The sequence below is a fragment of the Nicotiana sylvestris genome, chromosome 6 (genome assembly GCF_000393655.2).
Source record: "Nicotiana sylvestris chromosome 6, ASM39365v2, whole genome shotgun sequence".
Taxonomy (NCBI): domain Eukaryota; kingdom Viridiplantae; phylum Streptophyta; class Magnoliopsida; order Solanales; family Solanaceae; genus Nicotiana; species Nicotiana sylvestris.
Window position 1 is genome coordinate 141,733,833 of NC_091062.1, and position 24,769 is coordinate 141,758,601.

A 24,769-nucleotide genomic window follows, 5' to 3' on the forward strand; every position below is an offset into this window, starting at 1 on the left:
AACCTGGGTTTATTGTTTTAGACCTGGCTTACCCGAGCAGACAGTTCGAGCCGAGGGGGGGGGCAGCGTACCGGGAATACAGAAGCTTCACCGGCTTTGCAACTTGTCCGAACCTCGTTCTAAAATTGGGATAAGACACTAATAGAAAAGAAGTCACACGAAGTGCACACTTCCCAGATGATTTAGAAGACTCAGAGAGAGGAGGGTTTCGTAGCAATTTATATACAATCCAAACAATATCAAAGCGGTAAAAGCGGCATTTAGCACATTAGGCTCAACATGTAAAAATCAGATAAAACAAGCCAACTATAACAGTTATTCTAAGCTCGAATTCTTGAACCCTGAACCGAAGTTCTGGGTTTGGATCCCCAGCAGAGTCGCCAGAGCTGTCACACCTCCTTTTTACACACCCGAAGGTATATAAGGGAGTTTTTCCAATTTAAGTGACATTATTCGAAATGGGATTAATTATTCAATTCAGAGTCGCCACTTGGGATAGTTTATTTGGTGTCCCAAGTCACCGATTTATTTTAAATCCCAAATCGAGGAAATTTCGACTTTCCTTTTGAAGTCTGCGAACCAGAAATTCTGAGTAGGGAATTCTGTTAACCCGGGAGAAGGTGTTAGGCATTCCCGGATTCCGTGGTTCTAGCACGGTCGCTTAAACTATTACAATTGGCCTATTATCTGATTTTTAAAACATGTTTCAACCTATGGTATATTTTTAACTTATTAGCCACTTTTAATTAATTTTTTTTTTGGAAAAATTCAATGTCATATAAAACACGTATTGAACCACGTCACATGAAATGCACCCGCGGTCCACGACACATTTTATCTAACGTTGTTGAGATTTGGATTTGGGTCACATAAAATGCACACCCGAGTTTAGGAAATTAATTTTTTTTTTTAAAAAAAATAGTGCGCCTAAAGCAACTACACACTTTCAAGTTTGCGAGGGCCATGGAAAATTCAACTAAATGGCACGCCTCGATTTCTAATAATTAAAATTAATTAAATGAGGGCCATGAGTTTTGAGATTTTATTTGGCATGGCGCGCCTCGATTATTCTAAAAGGATTGTATTCAATTTAAAGCAAACTACAAATATTCATGATTATGTTTCTTCCTAAAACTACTTTGAGATTATTGCAAGGTCATGATTTATGAATATGGAATTATTATTGAAGAAATATATGATTTGAGTTATTATGGACCTAATCACCCATGTCGGTATCAAATTTGCTATTGACTTAACATCCTTTAATTTGGATCCAAGCTATTACATCGTTCTCTCTCCATTTTGAATACATTTTCCTATCTTTCCCTATGAACTACAATCTCATTGAAGAAACTCATTCTGTCTTTCACGAATTCTATTTCTTGATGCTCTTCCTTCATTTTTTTTGTTCATATCTTTCAAGTTGGTAGATAACCAAAATATAATATACAAATCAAAAGGAAATACGGTGAAAGAAAAATAATGGAAACATTGGTTAAGAAAAGAATGAACCTTTTATAGATGAAGATCTTATTCAATACATATGGAGCAAACAACCATCAAATTTAATATGCAAATAAATCACAATCAGAGGCAACGAGCGGAAACCTTACGAACCGAACTCGACTTTGACCTCTTCGGGCTAGTATTTTGGGTTATCTTTTAAATTGAGTTTGAAGCTTTTGGATTTGATTTTTGGTGTGATTTAGCTCCTGTTTTTGAGGTATTTTTTTTAAACAAGGTAATGAATGGCTATATGTTTTTTTTTTGTTGAAAGAAATAGGTAGAAAGAATAAAACTAGTAGAAATTCTCTTTAGCATAGAAGAAGAAAATTTGTTTTCTCTCAATATTCTTCCCTTTTCTCTTCTCTTCTTTTCTTCAAATATTTCTCTTCTATTTATAAGAGAATTTTCAAAAAAAAAATCAGATTTTTTTTTAATCTTTCTAACTTTTTATTTAAAAGAAATCTCACTTACATTTTGCTTTTCTTTTTTTATAAAAAGAATTACCACCTTTCTTTACTTTTATTTTTTAAATTCCAACTTTAATTACTTTTATCTTATTTAAAATCCCACTTTTTTTACTTTTTTAAAAGAGAATTCCACTTATTTTACTTTTCTTAAAAAAACAATCCACTTTCTTTTACTTTTCTTTAAAAAAATCTACTTTATTTTAATTTAATTTTTTTAAATTTTCAGCTACCTTTATATTATTTTTTTAATTCCAACTTTCTTTTACTTTTTATTTTTAAAAATTTCCACAAAACTTTACTTTTATTTTTTTAATTTTTTACTTTCTTTCACTTTTTTAAAAGAGAATTCCACCTACTTTTACTTTTTTTTAATTCCATACTTTCCTTTTTCTTATTTTTTTAAATCTCTCCCAAAAATTTAAAAAATAATAATATTTTTCGGATTTTTTATTATTATTTAAAAATAAGAATAAAAATAAAATAATATTAATAGTAATAATTCACCTTCTAAAATTTTGTATTTTTAACCTATAATAAAAAGTATAACAAAGCTAAAAATTTGTATGTTAAAACCCCCTAAAATATTTACATAGAAGAAGTGACAAAAAAAATTAAATATTGTCAAAAATTAGGTGCTCACAACTATGGTTGCTCATCATTTCAGCAAGTTGTCTTCTAAGTACTATGATCCTTACATGGTTATCCAGAAAGTGGGACCTGTTGCCTACAAGTTATCCTTACCGACTGACTTGCTCCTTCACCCTACTTTTCATGTTTCACTACTCAAACCATGCTATGCAGTTCTAGCTCGAATCTCACATCCACCGATGCTAAACATTTCGAGTCCAAATTGTCCAAAACAAGTCAGTACTTTAGATAAGAGAATGATTCGAAAGGGTAACAAAGTTGTGGTTCAACTGCTCATCCAATGGGAACACCTTGATGAAGCTCAGGCTACCTGGGAAGATGTCAATGCTCTGAGAGTTCGATTTCCTTCATTTCTTTCTTGGGGACAAAGAAGTTCTTAACGGCGGGGTACTGATGTGAGCTAGATTGAAAGGAGTATTAACATGCATGCAAGAGTAGTACATACAGTTGAGGGAGTGGTACTTAACATAAGGAATATAAGTTAGTTACTACTTTACTAGTTTACAGTTAAGGTCTAGTTACTTTTTAAGTGTAAGAAGTGTTATATGCACATTCACTCTTCTATGTTTTCCTATTTGGACACTTTGAGTCCTAGTCCCTAGTTAGACATATCAGTATTTTTACATAATTGAGCTCTCATTTGCCTTTTTCATGAAATGAAACCTAACTATATTTTGCTTCTTCTTAGTTGTTCCTCTATCAATTACTGCAATTTTCTTAGTTTTTAAAATTAATTACAACACCCATCAGGGAACAGAATCTCCCAGTTTGATATCAATCCAAATGTAACATAATTTCTTTTTTCCAAAAATTACTACTCCCTCCGTTTCAATTTATGTGAACATATTTGACTGGACACGGAGTTTAAAAAAATAGAAAAGACTTTTGAACTTGTGGTGTAAAATGAGGCAAATATATTTTGTGTGGTTATAAATCATTGCATAAAGGTAAATTGTTTCCAAATAAGGAAAGAGGTCATTCTTTTTGGCACGGACCAAAAAGGAAATAGGTTCACGTAAATTGAAACGGAAGGAGTAGTGTGAGGGTGTACGAACACCGCTGTGAACTTGTGCTTATTTTATTGGTGAATGAATTTCCTTGCCTTCTACAATAAACACGTGTATTCACACTACTGTTTTAGCAAACCATGTGTACTCTTCATTTTCCCCCAAATTGACCGAGCTGCTCTTCTTTGTCCTGTCCCTTTGCCTCTCTTGAGCATGGAGCAAAATTCATCATCCACACTTTGTTAATCCATCTTGGCGTGTACCCTAATTATGGGTTTCTTAGTGCATGCGTTCATGGAGAATAGTAGCATGGAGTAAAGCGTGCTAAGAAAACATGATACATCTCAATTCCATGGTTCAATAGATATCGAATTGCACTGGAAGTGGCCTCTGCCCTCGCCTTCCTTCACAAATCCCGCAAACATATTGCTTGGCCTCTCAACCGTGATCTTTGTTTCTTCATGGTGACCATGTAAGTGTTTGATTCAATTTCTTTAGAGATTATTCAGTTAGAATTCATTCGGCCTCTGAATTTTCTTTGTGTTTCATTTTTCTTTTTACCTCAGTGTTGATGATTTTGGATATTTGATTTATATATATGTGTTTATTGCTTTCTAGGTGGATTATGTATATGAATGTGGTTATTTGCTCAAGCGCCTCTATGAAATTTTCTGCTAAGGTGCGCATACTGCTACTTCATTCAGCATACGAAATTTTCCCCTGAAGCAACAATAGTACAATACTTGATAAGAAAGGATTTTGAAAAACTTGTGAGCTCTCCTTATCGTCTGTAGAACCAGCACAGATGGGCTGATTATTGTACAATTAAATTTTCATCTCAAAGGTGTTGCATGAGTCGGTCTGGGCTGGGAGGAACTGTTATTTTTTCATTATATTTTGTATCATTTCTTTGACTCTTTTGTTGTCCTAGAGATTCAGGTGCAAATATTGATGTTGTACAAATAGAAATTCCAAATCAAAGGTGGTTTTCCGTGCAAAGAGATTAAATTGTTCAGATTGTGGATTTACATATATTCAATCTTTAAGAGTTGTTCAAAAATTACACTTGGAACCTGCCCTTGGAGAAACTATGATGTTTCCATATCAAATACTTCTCCGCTTTACTGTGACTGAAGGTGCTGATCTCACTTTAATATTTTTAGATCTGGAGTTCCAAGTATAAGTTACTTTGGCATGGACATAACTTACGATATTCTCATCATTAATTAACTGGCCTTGATTCTTAAATGTCTGTTATTTAGTACAAATGATTTTAGTTGAATCTGTTCGTTCAAAATAATTTTTGCATCCTGATGTCGATGCTTTTTTATGAGGCAAGGTATATGTAGCTATTCGCCCTATTATTTCTAACAAGTTTTTAAAGGTCTCTCAGTTTTTCCTTTAATTAATGTCTTAACAGGGTAAGCTGTAACTAACATTCAAGGTATAATTTATGGTTAGTACATGGTTGATGCAGATTCGTTATAGATTTACAATACTCACACATGTACCATCTCTTAAGGCTGATAAGATTCTTTTTATATTATTGCGCTTCTTTTTCAGCCCAACTTTGTGGCTCGTAACAAGTTAGAACTTTATGTTTCTTTAGTTGAAAGCTTTCCGTTTTCATGCCAATAGATAAAACTTTGTTTACTGCTGAAAAAACTTTGATTGGATGATGTTTGCCTACATAATAGAACTGACGAAGAAAGAGCAGAGCTGGTGGTGTACAGCCCGAAAAATGTTTTCGTCTTATTTTACATGTGTATTGTGACGACCAGGCCAGTTGTCTCATGAGTTACCGCTCCGTTTTTCTCCATTCCTGCTTCTTTATGCTTTGTTTATCCATGTTATGTGGTATCGGGTTGGTCGGATCGAATCCGGAATGGTTTTGGTAAGGTTTGAGATACTTAGTCTCTAAAAGTAGCTTTTGAGTTAGAAAAGTCAACCGAGAGTTAACTTATTGGTAAACGACCTCGGAATACGGATTTTATGGCTCGGATAGCTTCGTTAGGTGATTTGGGACTTAAGAGTGTGTCCGAAATATTTTTGTGGTGTTCGGTATAGAATTAGGCTTGAATTGACGAAAGTTAGTTTTTGGCGATTTCCGGTCGGAAGATAGGCTATTGGGGTCGGAATGGAATTCCGATAGTTGGAACAGGTTCGTAATGTCATTTTGGATATGTTTGCAAAATTTCATGTCAATCGGAGTTGTTTTGGATAGTTTCGGCGTTGTTGGTGGAATTTAGGAATTTCAAGGTTCATAGGCTTGAATTTGATGTGATTTTGGTGTTTTGATGTTGTTTTTGGTGTTTCGAAGGCTCGACTAAGTTCGAATGATATTATGGGACGTGTTGGTATATTTGTTGAGATTTTCGAGGGCCTCGGGTGGATCTCGAAAGGTTAACGGATTAATTTAGACTAGAAGAAAAGCTGCTGTATCTTTCACATCAGCATGAACAGTAACTCGGGTGAACAGTAGTCTGGTGAACAGTAAAACGTGTGAGCAGTATTTAAATAAACCCTCCGCGACCATTAAACTCTTTTACACCATTTTTGAACAGGAAAAGGCGATTTTGAAGAAAGGAAATTATTGTTCTTCATTGAGGTAAGGATTTTGGACCCTAAAACTCGATTATTTGTGATTAAGGAACAAAATATCAGTGTTCAATTCATGAAAGTCAGTAGAAAAAGGTGGAGTTAGGGCTTGAGATTATGAGACCTTCTAGGGATGATTTGAGGGGTCAAACGAACTCCGATTTTCGAGTTCTTTATATGTACGGACTCGTGAGATGATGAAGAACATTTTGGTACAAAGTTTGTCCAGTTTCAGGACGCGGACGCGGGCGCGGGGGTTGGGTTTTGACTGATTTCGGGTTTTGTGCTTAAAATCGATATTTTTCAATTGGAATTCATTCGCTTAGCATAATTTGATGATAAGAATCTGAACTTGGTAGATTTGGAGTAGATTTGGAGCACTCAGAAGTTGGTTCGAGAGGCAAGCGTGTTGCAGAGTAGCTTTTCGGGCTAGTTCGAGGTGAGTAATGATTTTAAATGTTGTTCTGTGGGTATGAAACCCCGGATTATACAACGTTCGGCTGTGTTGAGGTGACGCACACGTTAGATGACGAGCGTGGGATCGTGCACCGTTGGTGATTGTGACTTAGTCCATCCCGAATGACTATTTTTCTGTATATTTGGTAGTTAATTCTTTGATATTATTATACTTTGGGCTAAATGTCATATTTGGGTTTCGTACCAACTATTTGAACCCTTAAGGGATCGTTAATGATATTTTCCTCACTGTTTGATTTCATACTTGTGCTCAGTTATGCAAGATTTTTCAATGTTTTCAAAACTCAGCTATGTTAATCTGTTTTAAAAATCTTAAATGATGTTTTAAAGATATTTTGAGTTGAGTTGTATATTTTTACTATCTTTCGAAGGGCTTATGAGATTCTGACCGAGTAAGGCTGAGGGCCTGTATTGTGAGGATACTTTTGGGTCGGGTTGCATGTCGCAGCAGTGATACACTAATTATGATAATGAGGCTGAGGGCCTGAGATTGTACGCCACGAGGTGGATTGATATTGATATGAGGCCGAGAGCCTGTTTATGATGCCACGAGGCGGCTTGATATTACGTTTGGGCCGTAAGGGGTCCCTCCAGGAGTTTGCACACCCCCAGTGAGCGCGGGTATCCATTGTGACATGAGATGTAGCTCGAGGGGCTGGTATTGTTCTGTGATATTGCCCGAGGGGCTGATTTGATGTTATCGTGCCCGAGGGGTAGTTCTTATGTGTTTACCGTTCCTAGTTGTTTTTCCTATCTATTGTTGATTGCTTAAAAAGGTGTTTTTATGAGATTTCATTGTTAAATTGTGTTACTGATTTTGTTATGCCTTTTATAGCTAAATGTTGTGTTTAACGTGATTTTATATCGTTCAGTCTTCATTTATTTTTATTACTCACTGAGTTGGAAGTACTCACTTTACTTCCTGCACCTCTGTGTGCAGATTCGGGCGCTACAATCCTGCTACTGAGGGTTGACAGTTTCAGCAGATCTTCGGAGGTTTACTAGGTAGCTGCTTGGCGATTCGCAGCCTAGTGCAACCTTCCTCTATCTTATTTCTTTTCTGATTCAGTTATTTAGTAGTAGAGTAGACTTTCAGGCTGGTAGTATTGTTTTAGATGTTCATGACTAGTGACACCCCGATGTCGGGTTGTGTTGGCTTTAATTTTCGCAAATTATATTGTTAAATGCTTATTTTGGGATCTTATTTTGATTAAAGACTTAGTAGTTATTATTTTAATTGCTTAAAGTAAATTGGAAGTAAGTCGGCTGGCCTTGTCTTCACGAAAGGTGCCGTCACGATCGGGTTGGGTTTAGGGTCGTGACATATATATGATGGTTTTTCGATTGCCAATTGCTTTTTCGATTGCCAATTGCTAGAAATTCTGATGAGTTCTTTGCTATCATTTTAATTCTCAATCAAAAATTTAATTTAGTATTATAGCTTACTGCTTTCTATTATACTAGATAGCTTTTGCACGGGACCAACGTTTCATACTTTTAGGTAGCACTTTTTTTCTAAATCCTTGATTTGGTTTAAGTACTAATACATATCATTCAGAATATTGATGATTTTGTAAATGCATAGTCTAATATCATTGGCCATTGCTTTGATTTTGTAAATGCATATTCTGATATCACAGGCCATTGCTTTCAACCAGTATACTCCCATAACAGGGAAGTCAAGTAAACGTAACCTGAGATGACAACTAAGCATGAACTTTAGAATTTGGGCTGTAAAATAACTTCAAAAGTCTCAAACATCATTTATTTACAAGGTAATGTATATTTTTAAGTTCTTAAAAATAAAAAGTCTCAAACATAAAAATACAAAAACTTAAAAAGCCTAATGCAGGCCATGTAAATCAAACGTCTCAAACTTTAAGATGCAAAAACTGAAGAAGTGTAATGCTTGGGGAACAACAAAGAAATGAAGCATTTTGCTACGCAGTCATAGAAATCACGCAAAATTTTAGGAAGTCTAACGCTTAGGAAAACAAAGAATAAATCATTTTACTTCCCAATCATAAAAGTTAAAAATCAAGCTACGTCACATACGCTTGAACTTAGGGAATCAATCTGAATCAGTGAATAATGACAAATCATATTTAGCTGAGACTATAAAGGGACATCCACATACAATGACAATAACAGTAAGAGACACTTAAAATGCATAATATTTCTACAATGGTTGGAGAATTGCCAAGCTTGGGAGGAATTGGTCCTTTGAATCGATTAGCATCGAAGTCGAAAATCTTTCATTTCATAAAAGCTAATCCCCTTTAGTATTTTGTACCATCACATGCATACTCATTCAAAGTCCTGCATATCAACAATATAGCAACATAAAAATCTTGAAAAATTTCGAATGTTAGAAACTAATACTTATCCTTTATTGGGAAATAGCTTATAATTTCCACGAAGAAGAGATTTTGTACAAGTATTGAAAGAAAATCCATTTAAGAAGCATCATAAACGTTACTGTAAAAGAGAAAGTGAAAATGCAAATTAGGGGCTCTACTGATATGTTCCAAAATATATCAAATAAATTGAATTTTATTGAAAAAGATTAATAACCAAATAAATATACAAAAATTATATAAGTGGAAGACACCTCTTCACGTTTTTATGACGACAGATCTTGCGTCATAAGGCAAAGTTTCCAAGTCTATCATAAGAATCTAAGTCAAAGACATTCGGTAAGTCAAAAAAGTGATGAGTTCTTTTTGCTTTGAGCTTCAAGAATCTTAAAGTCAAGTCAATAATTTATCAAAATAATCTTAATATGCAATCACCATTATTTCCAGATACATACATATATCCAGATGCTACATTAGCCAATAACATTAAAGCGCCCTACTGTTGGACTCTTATTTTGAAGACAGATAACCAAGAAAAGTCATACTTTATTAGCGGTAGCCGGCAGGGATCACTATATTCAGCATTTAACATATATCAAGTCATGTAACTTTTTCATTGTGAAATTATTCATGAATAAGATATCATAATATTTCAAGCCAGCATCACTAAGTTGACAAAAAATTGCATTATAATGTCCGTGTTGTTTCTTATTGCTTGCAATTAGTGTATCAGAGTGTCTCTCAAGTTGGACTTCTTTGAACCATTCAGGAAGCATCTCTATCCCACTGATCTCAACTATGTATATAATAGAATGTAAGAGATGAATGTGGTGGACGGAGTGTAACAATTAGCATAGCAAAAAAAAAGAAAAGAAAACCACGATGCAGCTATTTGGCGAAGTCATAACGCGTTCCGAGAGTAGCAAGTTTAAGCCAACATTAACTGTTGATATGCACGGGCTGAGATGGGAAAATGTTCAGAGTTTGTGGTCTCATTCCATATTCCTTTGCAACTTCTCAAGAATGGAAGCTTCTACATTTCTGACAGGTTATGTATTTTAGCTCTTTGAAAAAAGCTGCAGCAAAAAGATGGGAAAAACAAATATATGTCCCGCACTACTACATCTATCAACTTAAATAAACAAAGGAAACAACCTCATGTCAATTATTATACACTGTGTAACAATCTAATACTCGACAACACAATTATACACTATGACTATAACAATTATGCCAATCAATCTATGGCAACTCCAGCATTCTATAGAACCTTACACTGTTTCCTGTGTGCTCGTCAAGTTTAGCACTTGCGAAATTCAACTTGAGCTCTAAAGGATTACCTGTTAGTTTTATATGATACCGTCAATTTAATCTGTAATCTCATTGTTCTAACCTCAGCTTTAAGATTTATGATAGCATACATATGTTGATACATCAGATTTATTATTATAACCCGGCAAATTCAATTCGAAGGAAGAATTTCGACTCTTCTAGATCTTTTATCTTGAAATTTTAGTGCAGTACCTCTTAGATTCTTCAACCATCTTGTCATCATCCGTATGATCAGCAAGTTATTGACATATAAAAGGATCACAAGTTCACAACTACGTTACTGCATGTCTTCTCGTGAACAAAAGCAATATAAGAAATAAATCTATCAAAAAAATACAAAAGTGGCATTACTATATCATTTTCATAACTTAGATGACCATTTAATTAAATAAATATAAAGAATATAACTTTTTTTTCATTAACAAAGGATAAATTAAACTTTGGCATATTAAAATTGAGCAAAAAAAGATATCCATTTTAAATTCACATTCTTCTATAGTATAGGTGTTAAACGGACCGGGTTGACCCGGTTCCGGACCGGCCCAGACCGGTTAAACTCGGAACCGGCCCGGACCGGTTAAAGGGGGTTGGGCTGGGTAGGAGGGGTAGAGGGGGTTGGTCCATTTAGAATTTTAAAACGGGTAACCGGACCGGTTGAACTTGGTCCAATGAACAGTTACTCTTACCGGGTTAACCGGCCCGGTACAACGGCTAGAATTTTTTTTTTGTTTTTTTTTTAATTTTCGAAATAGGTGGGCCCCATTGACCGTTGGCAACGGTTAGACCTTGAATTGGTCCGTTGGCCAACGGAAAAATTGCACAAATAGCCTTTTTTTTAAAAATTTTAACCCTTTTTCAATTTACAAAACTAACCTTCTCTAAAACTATAAATACCCCCCCTCCTTCTTCATTTCTTCACTCAATACTCATTTCTCAATTTCTCTCATTCTCTCATTCTCCAATTTGCAAGACTTCAAGTCTTCAATTCATCTTCTAATTTTATTTGGCTCTCTTTTCTTGAATTTAATTTATCGTGTTTTATCATTCGAAATTTGAAGTTTGAACAATTGAAGTTCAAAATTGAAATACTTGCTTGACGTTTGTTCGTGGTAACATCGAAATTGTGTAATCAAGTGCTCAATTTATTGTCGAATTCGGTGCACTCCCTCCAACTCTTTCTCTTATTTACTATTTTAATTGCATATTTAATTTTAGCTTATACTTTAATTTTTACAATATGTGTAATGCTGCTAAAAGAGCGTGTAAAAAATTTACTGGTAGGGAAAATAAAAAAAGAGGTAGTCCTTCAGCATCTGGTAGTAATAGTAATAACCTATTATCATTTTCACATGTTTCTGAAACATCGCCTAATGATAATATAGATATAGATTATGAACAATTACAAGAAGATTTTGGAATAGAAAATAATGAAATAGGAATGGAAGATGAGATACCAGCTACACCTACTAGTGCTGGAGCTGGTAGTGTTGGAGTTGCTACAAGGGGTGGTGGTCGTGGCACTAGTAGTAGACCACCTGTGGCTCCGACTACTAATCGTAGAAAAAGAAGTAAGGTTTGGAATTTTTTTGAAATAATAGAAAGTACTGATAGAGTTAGATGCTTTGGAAGCAATGCTTTGGAAGTTTTAGTATGTTTCAGAGATTGGATTAGATCGGAATGAAAAAATTAAGGACGTGAAGATGTTGATAGCCCAAAAGACGGGGAACTTGGAGATATATTAACACATAGTAACCCATCCGAATTTAACACTCCAGAAGAAGGTCAATCAGTTCATATTGATTATAAAGAACTTACTAAGGCAATGCAAAACCTTTGAATTTACTTGTTGTTAAAAATGTAAATCTTTCAATTTGTAAGTTTGAATTATGAAATAAATGTAGCACTTGCAACAAGTGCATTTTTTTCCATCTTCCTTGTATTCTTTATGTTAATACTTTGTACTAATATAACCTACAATAGTTATACAAAATTCCAAAAAAAAAATATTAAAATACACTAAACCCAGCCCGGCCCGACCGCCTCAACCCGTAACCCTTACGATTCAATTTTTACCCGAATGAACCCGTTAAACCCGTTAAGAACCAACCCGGAACCAGCCCGGACCGTAACCCGGACGGGTCCAAAAAATAGGGGCCCGGCCCGGCCCGGCCCACCCGTTTATACCAATCACTGCTTACAAAAATAAAGAATGTTATGTCACCATGGAATAATAACAGCCAAGTAAATTCACCCATGAAATAGGAAATTGTTAAGAGATCTCAAAGAAGAAGAAGAGAAAACAGAGAAAAAAAGAAAAAATTGGAGCAAAAACTGTGAGAGAATCATACCCGAAATGGTTTTCTTCAAATTCTGAAGGAGAACTCAAAGAGTTCACCTAAGTTTCGATGGAACAGAGGAGAGATGTTTCTAGACCCATATCGTTTGTTTGTGTCGAAATAGTGAGCACTATTAAAGATAGAAATAGGGGGAAAATAAAATGGCAAGGTAAAATGGCAATTTTGCCCTTGGTCGACCAACTTCTCTTTTCTATATATATAATAATTATAATAGATACTATGTTTAAAGCATTTCATTAATTATACAAGTTCATTCTTTGTTTGTTGCTGTCATTGGAGTTTTCCTTGTCCATTTTGCTGCTAGGTTAAAAATGCTATTCAGTATCAGAAAAATCGTTGGTACTTTATGTGAGAGTGAAAACCTGACTTCTCTAAATATAAAAGTTTAGTTGTTATTAGTTCATAGTATATTCAAATTCAAGTCTAACCATTTCATACTTCTGACTTTTCGTTGCTGTCACTAAGGTTTTTTAAACAGGATAGTATTACTTATCACTGCTTCCAATGGAGCCTAAACTGGGAAGATGTGTATATCTGGGGTAGTTTTAAATTATTTGGATCCAATATTAACTTTAAATTGCTGGTCTTAGTGTTTGTGATCCCTTTATGACACTGTTTGATTGCTTCATCTTCTTAAATTTTATCAGTCATAACTTCAACTTCCCCTTTCGGAGCATTAATTAATATCTATGAGCTCTTCTTTTCGGCTTGTGGACACTGCTCAATCTGAAAGAGATATAATACTGCCAAAATAGTATTTGCCTGCACTATGAGAGCTATACTTTCTCTTAGTTGGGAGTTTCACTCTTTTGCTCAAGGATACTAATTATTAAGAAGTGGGCCTACTTCTTTTAGTGAATATGTTCCAGGTACCCTTGGTCTTTCTTTAATATTTTTTCCTCATTGCGTGTAGTTGGACTTAGTAATACTTTGAAAGATTAGAAGGCTGTTAAAACTCTGATATGGGCATGTTTTAGAGTCTACTTCTTAGAAAAAAAATTAGTACTTAAAATTGCTTATTCTAGCAAGAGATTCCCAAAAGTCTTGGATGGGAGACTTTACCTTTTAGTTATTAAATAAAAGATCTTGGGAAGAACTATACTGAAGATGAAAATGTGTGAGGTCCATGGTTCTTTGGTTGATTAACTTGATAAGTTTTCTTTTGTAAGGGAGGTATAGTAAGTATGACAAGTAATTTACCTTCCTACTATACATAAGGAACGATGTAGGATCCTCTTCTTGACACACCTGCTTGGGAGCAGAGAGCAGACATGTTATTTGTGTTTTGAAATATATTTTACCCTTGTGATTGTTAATTTATACTGACCGGAATAAGATATCATATGCCATTTTGTGCTTAGCAATCAGTACAACAGAGACTTCATTGTTTTGCTCTGCTACTTTCAGTTTTTCTCTGGAATTGCGCATGGGATTTGCAATTATGCTCTATCCATTTGCTATAGTTCACTTTTAGTGTTGCAACAACATCACCAAATCCAGTATATTGGAAAGAAGGTGGTCCAGATGTTAATGAATCGAGCAGAATATGCAATTCCGACCTAGGAGACAAGGCAATCGAATAACGAGCACCTTTCAGCAACTGTAGAGTTCAATGAAATGCAGACCAGTTTTCTAGAGAGCATTGCAAATAATGGTGTTAGGATATATTAGAATGCAAAGCTGATAACAACTTAGAACGTATAAACGAAATGTTCCAGTGTGGAGTGTATAGTTCCATAACAGCAGAGAGCTTTGACATACCAATTACAGAAAAATGTAAAGATGTTGTAAATGAGGGTCGAGATTGGTTGTTGGAAGGGCACCGTTTATATGTCATCTTTTGCACATACATGTTATAAAGCCGTAATAACCCCATGTTATATAGAGAACTCTTTTGATTAAGGTAATCTATTTCTATTATTTCAATATAGGACACTATTTATGAGTTACACATTATGCCGGTGGCTATCACCACACATAAATATTGAAGAAGATGCAGTTCTGCAACTGTAGTCACCCATGTGTTATGAGATTTGATATAAATAAACATTGTAAAAGGTGGTACTAAGAGATGAGATATTAAAAGGCGAATCTGAACCAATTGTTTTGAGCAAATTTCAGCCTCACCCCTTAATGTAAATTTATTTCGACTGTAGGACAAAACTATTGCTTTTATTGGAGATTCACTTGGCAGACGACATTTAGTGAGGAGAATCTTGAAGTTGAAAATGTAGGATGGAAGTACGGCTTGGTTAAATCCCGTGGAGTGGTACGTCCTGATGGATGGGCTCAGTGGCGGAGGCAGGATCTCCACGAAGGGGGTTCAAAAAAAAAAATTGTATCTAGTGGGAATTGAACGCATGACCTTATGTAGATTTTGAACCCCCTTGACCACTAAACTACACTTTTGGATTGTGTTAAGGGGGTTCAAAACTTAATATATAGAGGTAAAAAACAGATTTTGCCTTATATATACATTGTATTTTTTCGGCGAAAGGGGTTCGGGTGAACCCCCTTGCGCCCCCCTAAATCCGCCCCTGGATGGGCTTATAGGTTTCCAAACACAAACACCACAATTTTGTATTACAGGTCAGCAAGTCTTTGTGTTATAGAGCCCTTCAACGTCACGGATCCCGCCCCAGAGTCGGCCATGAACTTGGATCAACCTTCTGCTTTTCTGAGGAAATATCTTGATCAATTTGATGTTGTGGTGCTGAATACAGGTCATCACTGGAACGGAGGGAAGGTTAACGCAAACCGATGGGTGATGCATGTAAATGGAAAGCTTGTTGTAGACAGGATGCTTGCAGAAATAGGAAATGCTAAAAACTTCACAGTTTATAGTATTGCCATATGGCTTGATTCCCAAATCGCCTCACATCCACAGCTTAAGGCTTTCTTCCGGACCATATCACCCATACATATCTTGAATGGGGACTGGACCACTGGAGGTCGCTGTGATAATAATGTTCCACTTATTAAAGGAAATGAAGTCCAGCTAGAGGAATCAAGTGATCCAGTTATTGGGGGTGCTGTGAACTAAGAAGCATCGTTATGCTGGTTATGAAAGTATTTTTTTTTTATCGCCACAATGTAACAAGTTTTTCCTATACCAAATGGGATCTACTGATCTTTTATAGATGCTTGCATTTATTTGAGATTGACTTTTTATCTTTATTTGGTTATTAAGGAATTTTTCTTCTGTTGCAGGAAATATTAGGATCTCAGTGATCTCTATAGGCCATAGATACAGTATGTTGTCATCATTATTCTTTTTCTGAAATTTCTTGTAATCAACGAGTTTATGATTTTGAGGACATACTTTTCAATATCTATGACCTGATTTGTCTTTACTCTTGTGGTTTTGATGTAATGGGTTAGCAATTGGAAGTTCCTAGGATTTTGTGAAAACATGCTATTTTATTAGTTTACTTGGTTTATCACTAATGATTTATTGGCATGATATCTTGTACTGTTAGTATTTACTCGATTTTGAAAAGCACTGAAGAACTCTCCCACGTGCTGTTTCTGGAATAGCAAAGGTTCGCTACCAACCTGGGGACTGATCTGGCACTCACAGCAAATGGTGATTTAACGGATGCCAATAATTAATGTACTTGAAGATACAAACTTTGCTGTAGTTTTGGGAATGGATCCATCCACCCTGGAAAGCAGCTAACGCAGCTGATATATGCCTTTGCCTTGATAACATAAGCAAAGAGCACGTTAATAACTCCGAACATTTGCACAAAGAAATGCAAAAGCATTGAAAAATGCTTCTTTCTTTTACGCTTTCTTCTTCTCATTCAACTACTAAATTCTGATCAAAGAAGGATCCATGGTTTATGTCTATTCATGGCTTGACATCTTTGCGCAGAAGCTTATTATAGTTTTTTTTTTTTTTAAATTTGTAAACGTTTCAAAATATAGATCATGTGAACCATGTTATGCAACGCAGGGAAATGTAAAGAGCACAGTAGATTGGAAGTGAGGTAATATGAACCTCTACTGTGCTGTTGTTTTTGGAATGGCAAAAGCTTACTGTTAGTTGGGCAGATAATGGATTAAATGTACCAAAACTTGTGTAGTATTTTGTAATTGTTCAAATAGTGTTGGTATTTCTGCTAATGTCACTATTGAACTTGTGAATGGAAACATTTATCGCTGATGCTTTAGCCAACGGTAAAGTTGATAGAGCTGCACTGACTCATTTGAAACATGGCAAGCCAGAAGCAGATGATTGCGAGGACGTACCATCCATGCAAATCTCATACACAATAAGGAATACACACATAATACTGCACCCAAAGAGACACAAGCAATATCAGAATTCCACAATTTAAGAATGGTCTAAAACTGAGACAATATTTTATGCAAGATCAAAAGCCGAGCACCAGAAGTTCTGTTTTCACAGAAAATTGTCTTATTTTGCACCAAAAAGAAAGGACAAACAGACAATTGTTTTAGTAAACAACAACAACAACCTAGTGTAATCCCACAAGTGCGGTCTGGGGAGGGTAGAGTGTAAGCAGACCTAACTCCTGCCTTTAAGAAAGTAGAGAGGCTGTTTCAGGTAGATTGTTTTCGTAAAATGACGATAATATTCACCTGCAGTCATATTTCCAGATATGGCATCTGGGGGCTTCCTTGAATCCATCATTCCCTAACATATTAGTTCACATAAATTTCAGAGAGTTGCACTCGGAAAAAAAAAGAGAAGGAACTCTATACATTAGATAATTTAACGAAAACGACAAACTGAGGTTGGGAACATACAGCAATGACAAATCCCCAATTGGCCATAGGTCCCCAGAAGTGAGTTGTTTTAGGGCCAACAGGACTGTTCCAGAATGCCCGGAAGAAAGCCATGAACTTGTTATTTCAATTGTCTCTGCATATATTTAAATAACATCCAAGCTTATCAAAATTTACAAGACTTTGCAAGTATCAATAAATGACATGTTCCTTATAAATGAAAAAATTCTAGCTGTCTACTAAAGAGATGAAGTGCAAATATTCACATCTATTTTTAGGAAATACTTGGACTTTATCTCATTGACAATGCTACGAACCTGACTTTCAGTGAGAAGTGGTCCACATATCTGAAAACATGTACTACAAAAGGATCATTATAACAGAAATACTTCTTTTGCCATTTTTACTTGCATTCTGCCACTGTTGTTGTCTATTGATTTGACACTACTAAGAAAACATGGAAAATAATTTTCATAAGTTGACTTAATAGGAATGTGCTGATATAAGGTTTTTCTATGGAGTCCATCTAATACAAATTTAATAACCTTTCTGTCAAACTCACTAGTCTTACCTAGTCATGCCAAGAGAACTTTTGTGATTACACTATCTGTCGTAAATTTGATTCAAACACCACTTTAAGCATTTTATTATAGTTTAACCATGCCTTTGTAGGTATTAATTATTCTGATGTATGGAATACAAGACTTTTCTAACAACCTTGTGGAGAAAGAGATACAAAGTAATAGTTTGAGATAGGCACAAAAAAAGGTAGAAATAAAAATACTTCCAGAAAATCCTACTGAGTACTAATAATTCATGTGAATGGCCCGCATGAAAACCAAAGTCTTTTTCTGTAGTGAGTGTCTCACTGGATACTCATATGCAATAATTTCTAATCTCTTGTAATTATATTATGGTTTCTCTGATTTGTGCCCCTCTAACGCTAAAGTGACATAGCTTTCCTAAAACTAACATACGGATGGAATGTTGCATAGAAATCTAGAACAAAGAGGAAATAATAAAAAGGAGCACAATCAGAAGTTGTGCGGGGAACTCATACAGCCAGGTCCAAAGTTAATCCAACAGAATAACTTATAGTTGCGGCAGACCATCTCGGAAGCACATAGGTTATATATCTTCAATATTCAGCTGCAAGAAGTTAATTTTTGTCTTCTTCAATAATCTGTTGCTATATATAACTGGTGCATTTACGCACCTAAACAGAAGTAGCTCATAGACTAAAGATATTCATGAAAGGTTATTGGCATCACCACATCTACTAATGCTTCTTGGTAACGTTAATTGGCCGAATCGTATATATATAGGACGTATCACAGAAACTTCCCTTTTCGTCACCAACTATATCTCCGTTTGGAATTCCCTGAGAAACTTGGCTTCTAAAAGAAAAGGCATAAGCTTCAGAACAAAGGACCAATGACAGAGACTAGCTGGTTATAGCAACTTATTGCTAGAATATACACTGAATAGCCTAGAAAATTGTCCTATTATATATGCATTTCATGAAAAAATTACCTGGTTTTAGTTGTGTATCTTAATCTTAATGTTAATATGGAGCACTATTTCTGTTGGTACAAAAAAGCTGATCGCCTAATATGTCGGGCATGGCTCATTGTTGAAGTTTGGCAAAATGCCAAAGTCCCACATTGGTTGGGAGTTAAGTTTGGAGGGGATTTTTCCCCTATAAAAGAAGGCCTAATGTTTAGGATTGAGACACACCTCTCATTTGCCTTCTCATCTGTTTAAGGCATTTGTATCTTCTCTCTTTAGTATTATTTCACTTGTATTTTTGGAGTGGAATAAAATATTTGGTTGTGTCCGAGGAGTAGGCAAAATTAGCCGAACCTCGTAAATTCTGGTGTTCCCTTTATTATTGCTTTATTGTCTTATTTATTATTTGGTGGTTGTCATAATTTTTGGTATAGTAGTTGTGACTTATTCACACTCTATACATTTGGCTTCCGCAACAATTGGTATCAGAGCCAAGGTACTGTCTAAGTATGCTCTGTGGTTGCAGCATAGTCTGATCTTCCACATCAGAAAAGATTTATCTTGGTAACTGAGTCAAGGTTCTGTCTGAGTATGCTCTGTGGTTGCAGCTTAGTCTGATCTTCCACACCAGAAAGGAAATAATCTTGATTTGTGTCGTCAGCTATTAAATAATATTTGTGTCAAAGATGGGAGACAATAAACAAGAAGAATCTACATCAAGTGTCAACAATACGTCATCATTGGCATCTTCGCTTATGACAAGAATTGTGTCAAATGCGAAATTTGCGGTCGAAATATTTGACGGGTCCGGACATTTTGGGATGTGGCAAGGCGAGGTTCTAGATGTCCTTTTTCAACAAGGGCTAGATCTGGCCATTGAAGAAAAGAAACCAGATGTTATTGGAGAAGAAGATTGGAGAATTATCAACCGTGTTGCTTGCGGTACCATTCGATCCTACCTTGCTAGAGAGCAGAAATATCCATACACAAAGGAAACTTCTGCAAGTAAATTATGGAAAGCACTGGAGGATAAATTTTTGAAGAAAAACAGTCAAAATAAATTGTACATGAAGAAGAGACTGTTTCACTTCACCTATGTTCCTGGTACCACGATGAATGAACATATCACCAGTTTCAATAAGTTGGTTACAGATTTGCAAAATATGGATACAACTTATGATGATGGTGACTTGGCCTTGATGTTGTTGGCGTCACTTCCTGATGAGTACGAGCACCTTGAAACTACTCTACTCCATGGAAATGACGAAGTTTCTCTCAGAGAAGTTTGTTCGGCTTTGTACAGCTATGAACAAAGAAAGCGAGAAAAACAGAAGGGCGGAGAAGGAGAAGCACTATTTGTGAGGGGTCGTCCTCAAAATCAAACGAGGACAAAGAAGGGAAGATCCAAGTCAAGATCCAGACCCAGCAAAGATGAATGTGCCTTTTGTCGAGAAAAAGGGCACTGGAAGAAAGACTGTCCGAAGTTGAAGAATAAGGCCAAACATAACAATGGAAAGGCCATTATGGATTCAAATGTAGCTGATTGTGATGATTCAGACTTCTCATTAGTTACAACAGAGTCATCAACATCATCAGACATATGGTTGATGGACTCGGCTTGTAGCTATCATATGTGTCCCAACAGGGACTGGTTCATGGAATTTCAAGAAGGAGAATATGGAGTCATCCACACAGCGGATAACAGCCCTCTTACCTCATATGGCATTGGTTCAATACGATTAAGGAACCATGATGGAATGATCAGAACATTGATAGATGTTCGATATGTACCGGATTTGAAGAAGAATCTCATCTCTGTGGGAGCCCTAGAATCAAAAGGGTTCAAAATCATTGCAGAAAATGGAGTGATGAGAGTATGCTCCGGTGCACTAGTGGTAATGAAGGCTAATCGGAAGAATAATAATATGTACCGCTATCGTGGCAGTACAGTTATTGGGACAGCGACAGTAACATCCAGTGACGACAAAGAGGCAGAAGCAACCAAGCTATGGCACATGCGCTTGGGACATGCTGGAGGAAAATCCTTGAAAACTCTATCAGATCAAGGATTGTTAAAAGGAGTAAAGGCTTGCAACTTGGAGTTTTGTGAGCATTGTGTCAAAGGGAAACAGACAAGGGTTAAATTTGGTACAGCGATCCATAATACTAAAGGCATTTTGGATTATGTACACTCTGATGTTTGGGGTCCTTCCAAAACACCTTCATTGGGTGGGAAGCACTATTTTGTAACCTTTGTTGATGATTTTTCTCGAAGAGTGTGGGTGTATACAATGAAAAACAAAGATGAAGTGCTGGGAATTTTTCTCAAATGGAAGACGATGGTGGAGAATCAAACAGGCAGGAGGATCAAGTGTATTCGCACAGACAATGGAGGTGAATACAAAAATGATCATTTCAATAAGGTCTGTGAAAATGATGGCATCGTCCGACACTTCACTGTTAGACATACACCACAACAGAATGGAGTGGCAGAACGTATGAACCGGACCTTGCTGGAGAAGGTACGGTGTATGTTGTCCAATGCTGGCTTGGGCAAAGAATTTTGGGCTGAGGCAATTACATATGCATGTCACCTCATTAATCGTCTACCATCTGCTGCTATTGATGGCAAAACACCATTTGAAAAATGGTACGGAAAACCTGCTGTAGATTATAACTCTTTGCACGTGTTTGGCTCAACTGCATATTATCATGTGACGGAGTCAAAATTGGATCCAAGGGCAAAGAAGGCTATTTTTATGGGAATTACTTCTGGAGTCAAAGGATATCGCTTATGGTGCCCTATGACAAAGAAAGTAATATTCAGCAGAGATGTTACCTTTGATGAATTTGCTATGGTAAATAAGGTAACAGAAGATACCAAACAAAATGAAGGTGCTTCTAAGCAGGTGGAGTTTGAGGGAAAATTTATTTTTCCTACACAAGAAGCAGAGGAGGAAACAAATGAAGATTACCCTCTGGAAGGAGAGCCAGTAGAGGAGATTCCAACTCAGGAATCTCAACAACAACTTGAATCAATAGCAACCAGCAGGCCAAAAAGAACAATAACGAAACCTGTTCGTCTCATAGAGACGGTTGCTTGTGCAACCTCAATTGTAGCTGATGATGTTCCTACTACTTATAAAGACGCTGTCCAAAGTTCAGAAGAAGATAAGTGGAGGATTGCCATGAATGATGAAATACAGTCCCTTCATCAGAATCATACATGGAGATTGGCCAATCTCCCGAAGGGAAAGAAAGCAATTGGGTGCAAATGGGTATTTGCAAAGAAGGAAGGATTTCCTAACCAAGTAGATGTTCGCTACAAAGCAAGATTGGTGGCCAAAGGATATGCTCAAAAGGAGGGAATTGATTACAATGAAGTGTTTTCTCCAGTTGTAAAACATTCCTCCATTAGAATTATGTTGGCTTTGGTAGCACAATTGGATTTGGAACTAGTTCAGATGGATGTAAAAACTGCGTTTTTACATGGAAACTTGGAGGAGGAAATCTACATGACTCAGCCAGAAGGATTCAAAGTTGCTGGAAAAGAAAATATGGTGTGCAAACTTGAAAAATCGTTGTACGGATTGAAACAATCTTCTAGACAATGGTACAAGCGATTTGACGAGTTTATGTTGCGGCAAGGGTACAAGAGAAGCAAATACGATCATTGTGTGTATTTGCACAAGCTTAAAGATGGTTCCTTTGTATATCTTCTCCTATATGTTGATGATATGTTGATAGCTTCCAAGAATTTGGAAGAAATTGATAAGTTGAAGATTCAACTGAAGAAGGAGTTCGAGATGAAGGATTTGGGTGAGGCAAAGAAAATTCTTGGCATGGAGATAATTAGAGATAGACGTTCAAAGAAACTCTGTTTATCTCAAAAGGAATATTTGAAGAGAGTACTTCAACGTTTTGGCATAGATGACAAGACTAAGCCAGTTAGTACTCCACTTGCTTCCCATTTTAAGCTAAGTACTACTATGTCGCCAATGGATGAAGCTGAACGAGAGTATATGTCAAAGGTACCATACGCAAATGTTGTTGGTAGCTTGATGTATGCAATGGTTTGCACAAGGCCTGACATTTCACAAGCTGTTGGAGTTATTAGCAGATATATGCACAATCCAGGGAAGGAGCATTGGCAAGCTGTGAAGTGGATTCTACGGTATATTCATAATACTGTAGATGTCGGGTTAGTTTTTGAGCAGGAAGACAATCAGTCTGTAGTTGGATATTGTGACTCAGATTTTGCGGGTGATATGGACAAACGAAGATCAACTACTGGTTATGTGTTTACTTTTGCAAAGGCACCAGTTAGTTGGAAGTCTACTTTGCAGTCAACAGTTGCTTTGTCTACAACAGAGGCAGAGTACATGGCTATTACAGATGCTGTGAAAGAGGCAATTTGGCTTCAAGGATTGCTAAAGGAGCTTGGTGTTGAACAAAAAGGTATCACAATTTTTTGTGATAGTCAAAGTGCTATTCAATTAGCGAAGAACCAAGTTTATCATGCAAGGACGAAGCACATTGATGTTCGGTATCATTTCGTACGAGAAATCATAGAAGAAGGTGGAGTCACGGTGAAGAAAATTCATACTACAGAGAATCCTGCTGATATGCTGACAAAGGTGGTGACTGCGGTCAAGTTTCAACATTGTTTGGATTTGATCAACATTGTTGAACACTGAAGATTGAAGATGAAGACACAACCAAAATTTGTTATTGAGAGAGAATTGAAAATGTGGAATTTTGCCAAGGTGGAGATTTGTTGAAGTTTGGCAAAATGCCAAAGTCCCACATTGGTTGGGAGTTAAGTTTGGAGGGGATTTTTCCCCTATAAAAGAAGGCCTAATGTTTAGGATTGAGACACACCTCTCATTTGCCTTCTCATCTGTTTAAGGCATTTGTATCTTCTCTCTTTAGTATTATTTCACTTGTATTTTTGGAGTGGAATAAAATATTTGGTTGTGTCCGAGGAGTAGGCAAAATTAGCCGAACCTCGTAAATTCTGGTGTTTCCTTTATTGTTGTTTTATTGTCTTATTTATTATTTGGTGGTTGTCATAATTTTTGGTATAGTAGTTGTGACTTATTCACACTCTATACATTTGGCTTCCGCAACACTCATCTAGTATGAACTTAAGCATGTAAATTTTAAGCTTAATTAAAAAGAAAGTTCCTTTCTTTACAAATTTCAACTGCTAATATTTTAGTAAAATTTCAATTCCACCCGTCAGTTGATCCAAAAACAAAACCAAAGTCTAAACCATACAAAACGGAGTCAAACAAGAACAAGAAAGACTTAAATGGAGTACCTCAAAAACCACTTGAAAATTCACAAATTTTGTTCCCTCTCGGCCTGCCAAGGCCAAAATGACACACCTAAAAAAAGTATTAAGTATGCGTATGCCAAATGTATTACATACTTGCATAATTATTACTCTTTGAGAAACCACGGGAAATTAGGACAAGAAAAAAGAAATCCAAAAGAGGGGAAAAAAGGAAAGTGTTTTAGTTGAAAAAGAAAGTGTTTTTAAAAAAAAAAATCAAAAAAAAGAAAGAGAAGAAGAATTGTGTGGAAGTGGTTATGACCAATTCTCCATGGACACACACAGCCCAGACAATGTGTGTGAGAGAGTGTGGTGCTTGTTTTCTTCTTTTGATGATAATAATTAATTGAATGTTACTAAGATATAAATTCTTTTATATAAAAAGAGAGTGACACTCTTTTTTTCTTTAAGTAAATTA

General features: G+C 36.0%; 2 protein-coding genes and 2 long non-coding RNA genes across 6 annotated transcripts; 2 read left to right on the plus strand and 2 right to left on the minus strand.

The window, feature by feature from the left end:
* The first annotated feature begins 2,617 nt into the window (after window positions 1-2,617).
* Window positions 2,618-3,001, plus strand: LOC138871403 (uncharacterized). Its single transcript, XM_070149279.1, has one exon. The coding sequence runs from the start codon at window positions 2,618-2,620 to the stop codon at window positions 2,999-3,001; it is 384 nt and encodes a 127-aa protein (XP_070005380.1).
* Window positions 3,002-3,761: 760 nt separating this feature from the next.
* On the plus strand, window positions 3,762-7,940 carry LOC104220778 (uncharacterized). Of its 3 annotated transcripts, XR_011400261.1 has the most exons (4): window positions 3,762-4,100; window positions 4,247-6,236; window positions 6,586-6,665; window positions 7,644-7,940. It is a non-coding gene; the product is annotated as an uncharacterized lncRNA (long non-coding RNA). The 3 variants fall into 3 exon arrangements; XR_011400260.1 differs by having other exon boundaries at window positions 6,586-7,940; XR_709593.2 differs by lacking the exon at window positions 6,586-6,665 and having other exon boundaries at window positions 4,247-4,764.
* A 748-nt stretch (window positions 7,941-8,688) lies between these two features.
* On the minus strand, window positions 8,689-12,845 carry LOC104220780 (uncharacterized). Its single transcript, XR_709595.2, has 2 exons — window positions 12,741-12,845; window positions 8,689-9,022 (listed from the first exon to the last, which is right to left on the minus strand). It is a non-coding gene; the product is annotated as an uncharacterized lncRNA (long non-coding RNA).
* A 1,285-nt stretch (window positions 12,846-14,130) lies between these two features.
* Window positions 14,131-18,771, minus strand: LOC104220781 (mitochondrial pyruvate carrier 1-like). Its single transcript, XM_009771712.2, has 6 exons — window positions 18,721-18,771; window positions 17,526-17,640; window positions 17,358-17,412; window positions 16,910-17,047; window positions 15,416-15,438; window positions 14,131-14,349 (listed from the first exon to the last, which is right to left on the minus strand). Exons 2-6 carry the CDS (start codon window positions 17,616-17,618, stop codon window positions 14,131-14,133), a joined length of 528 nt encoding a protein of 175 aa, XP_009770014.2. The 5' UTR covers window positions 17,619-17,640; window positions 18,721-18,771.
* Window positions 18,772-24,769: the final 5,998 nt, after the last annotated feature.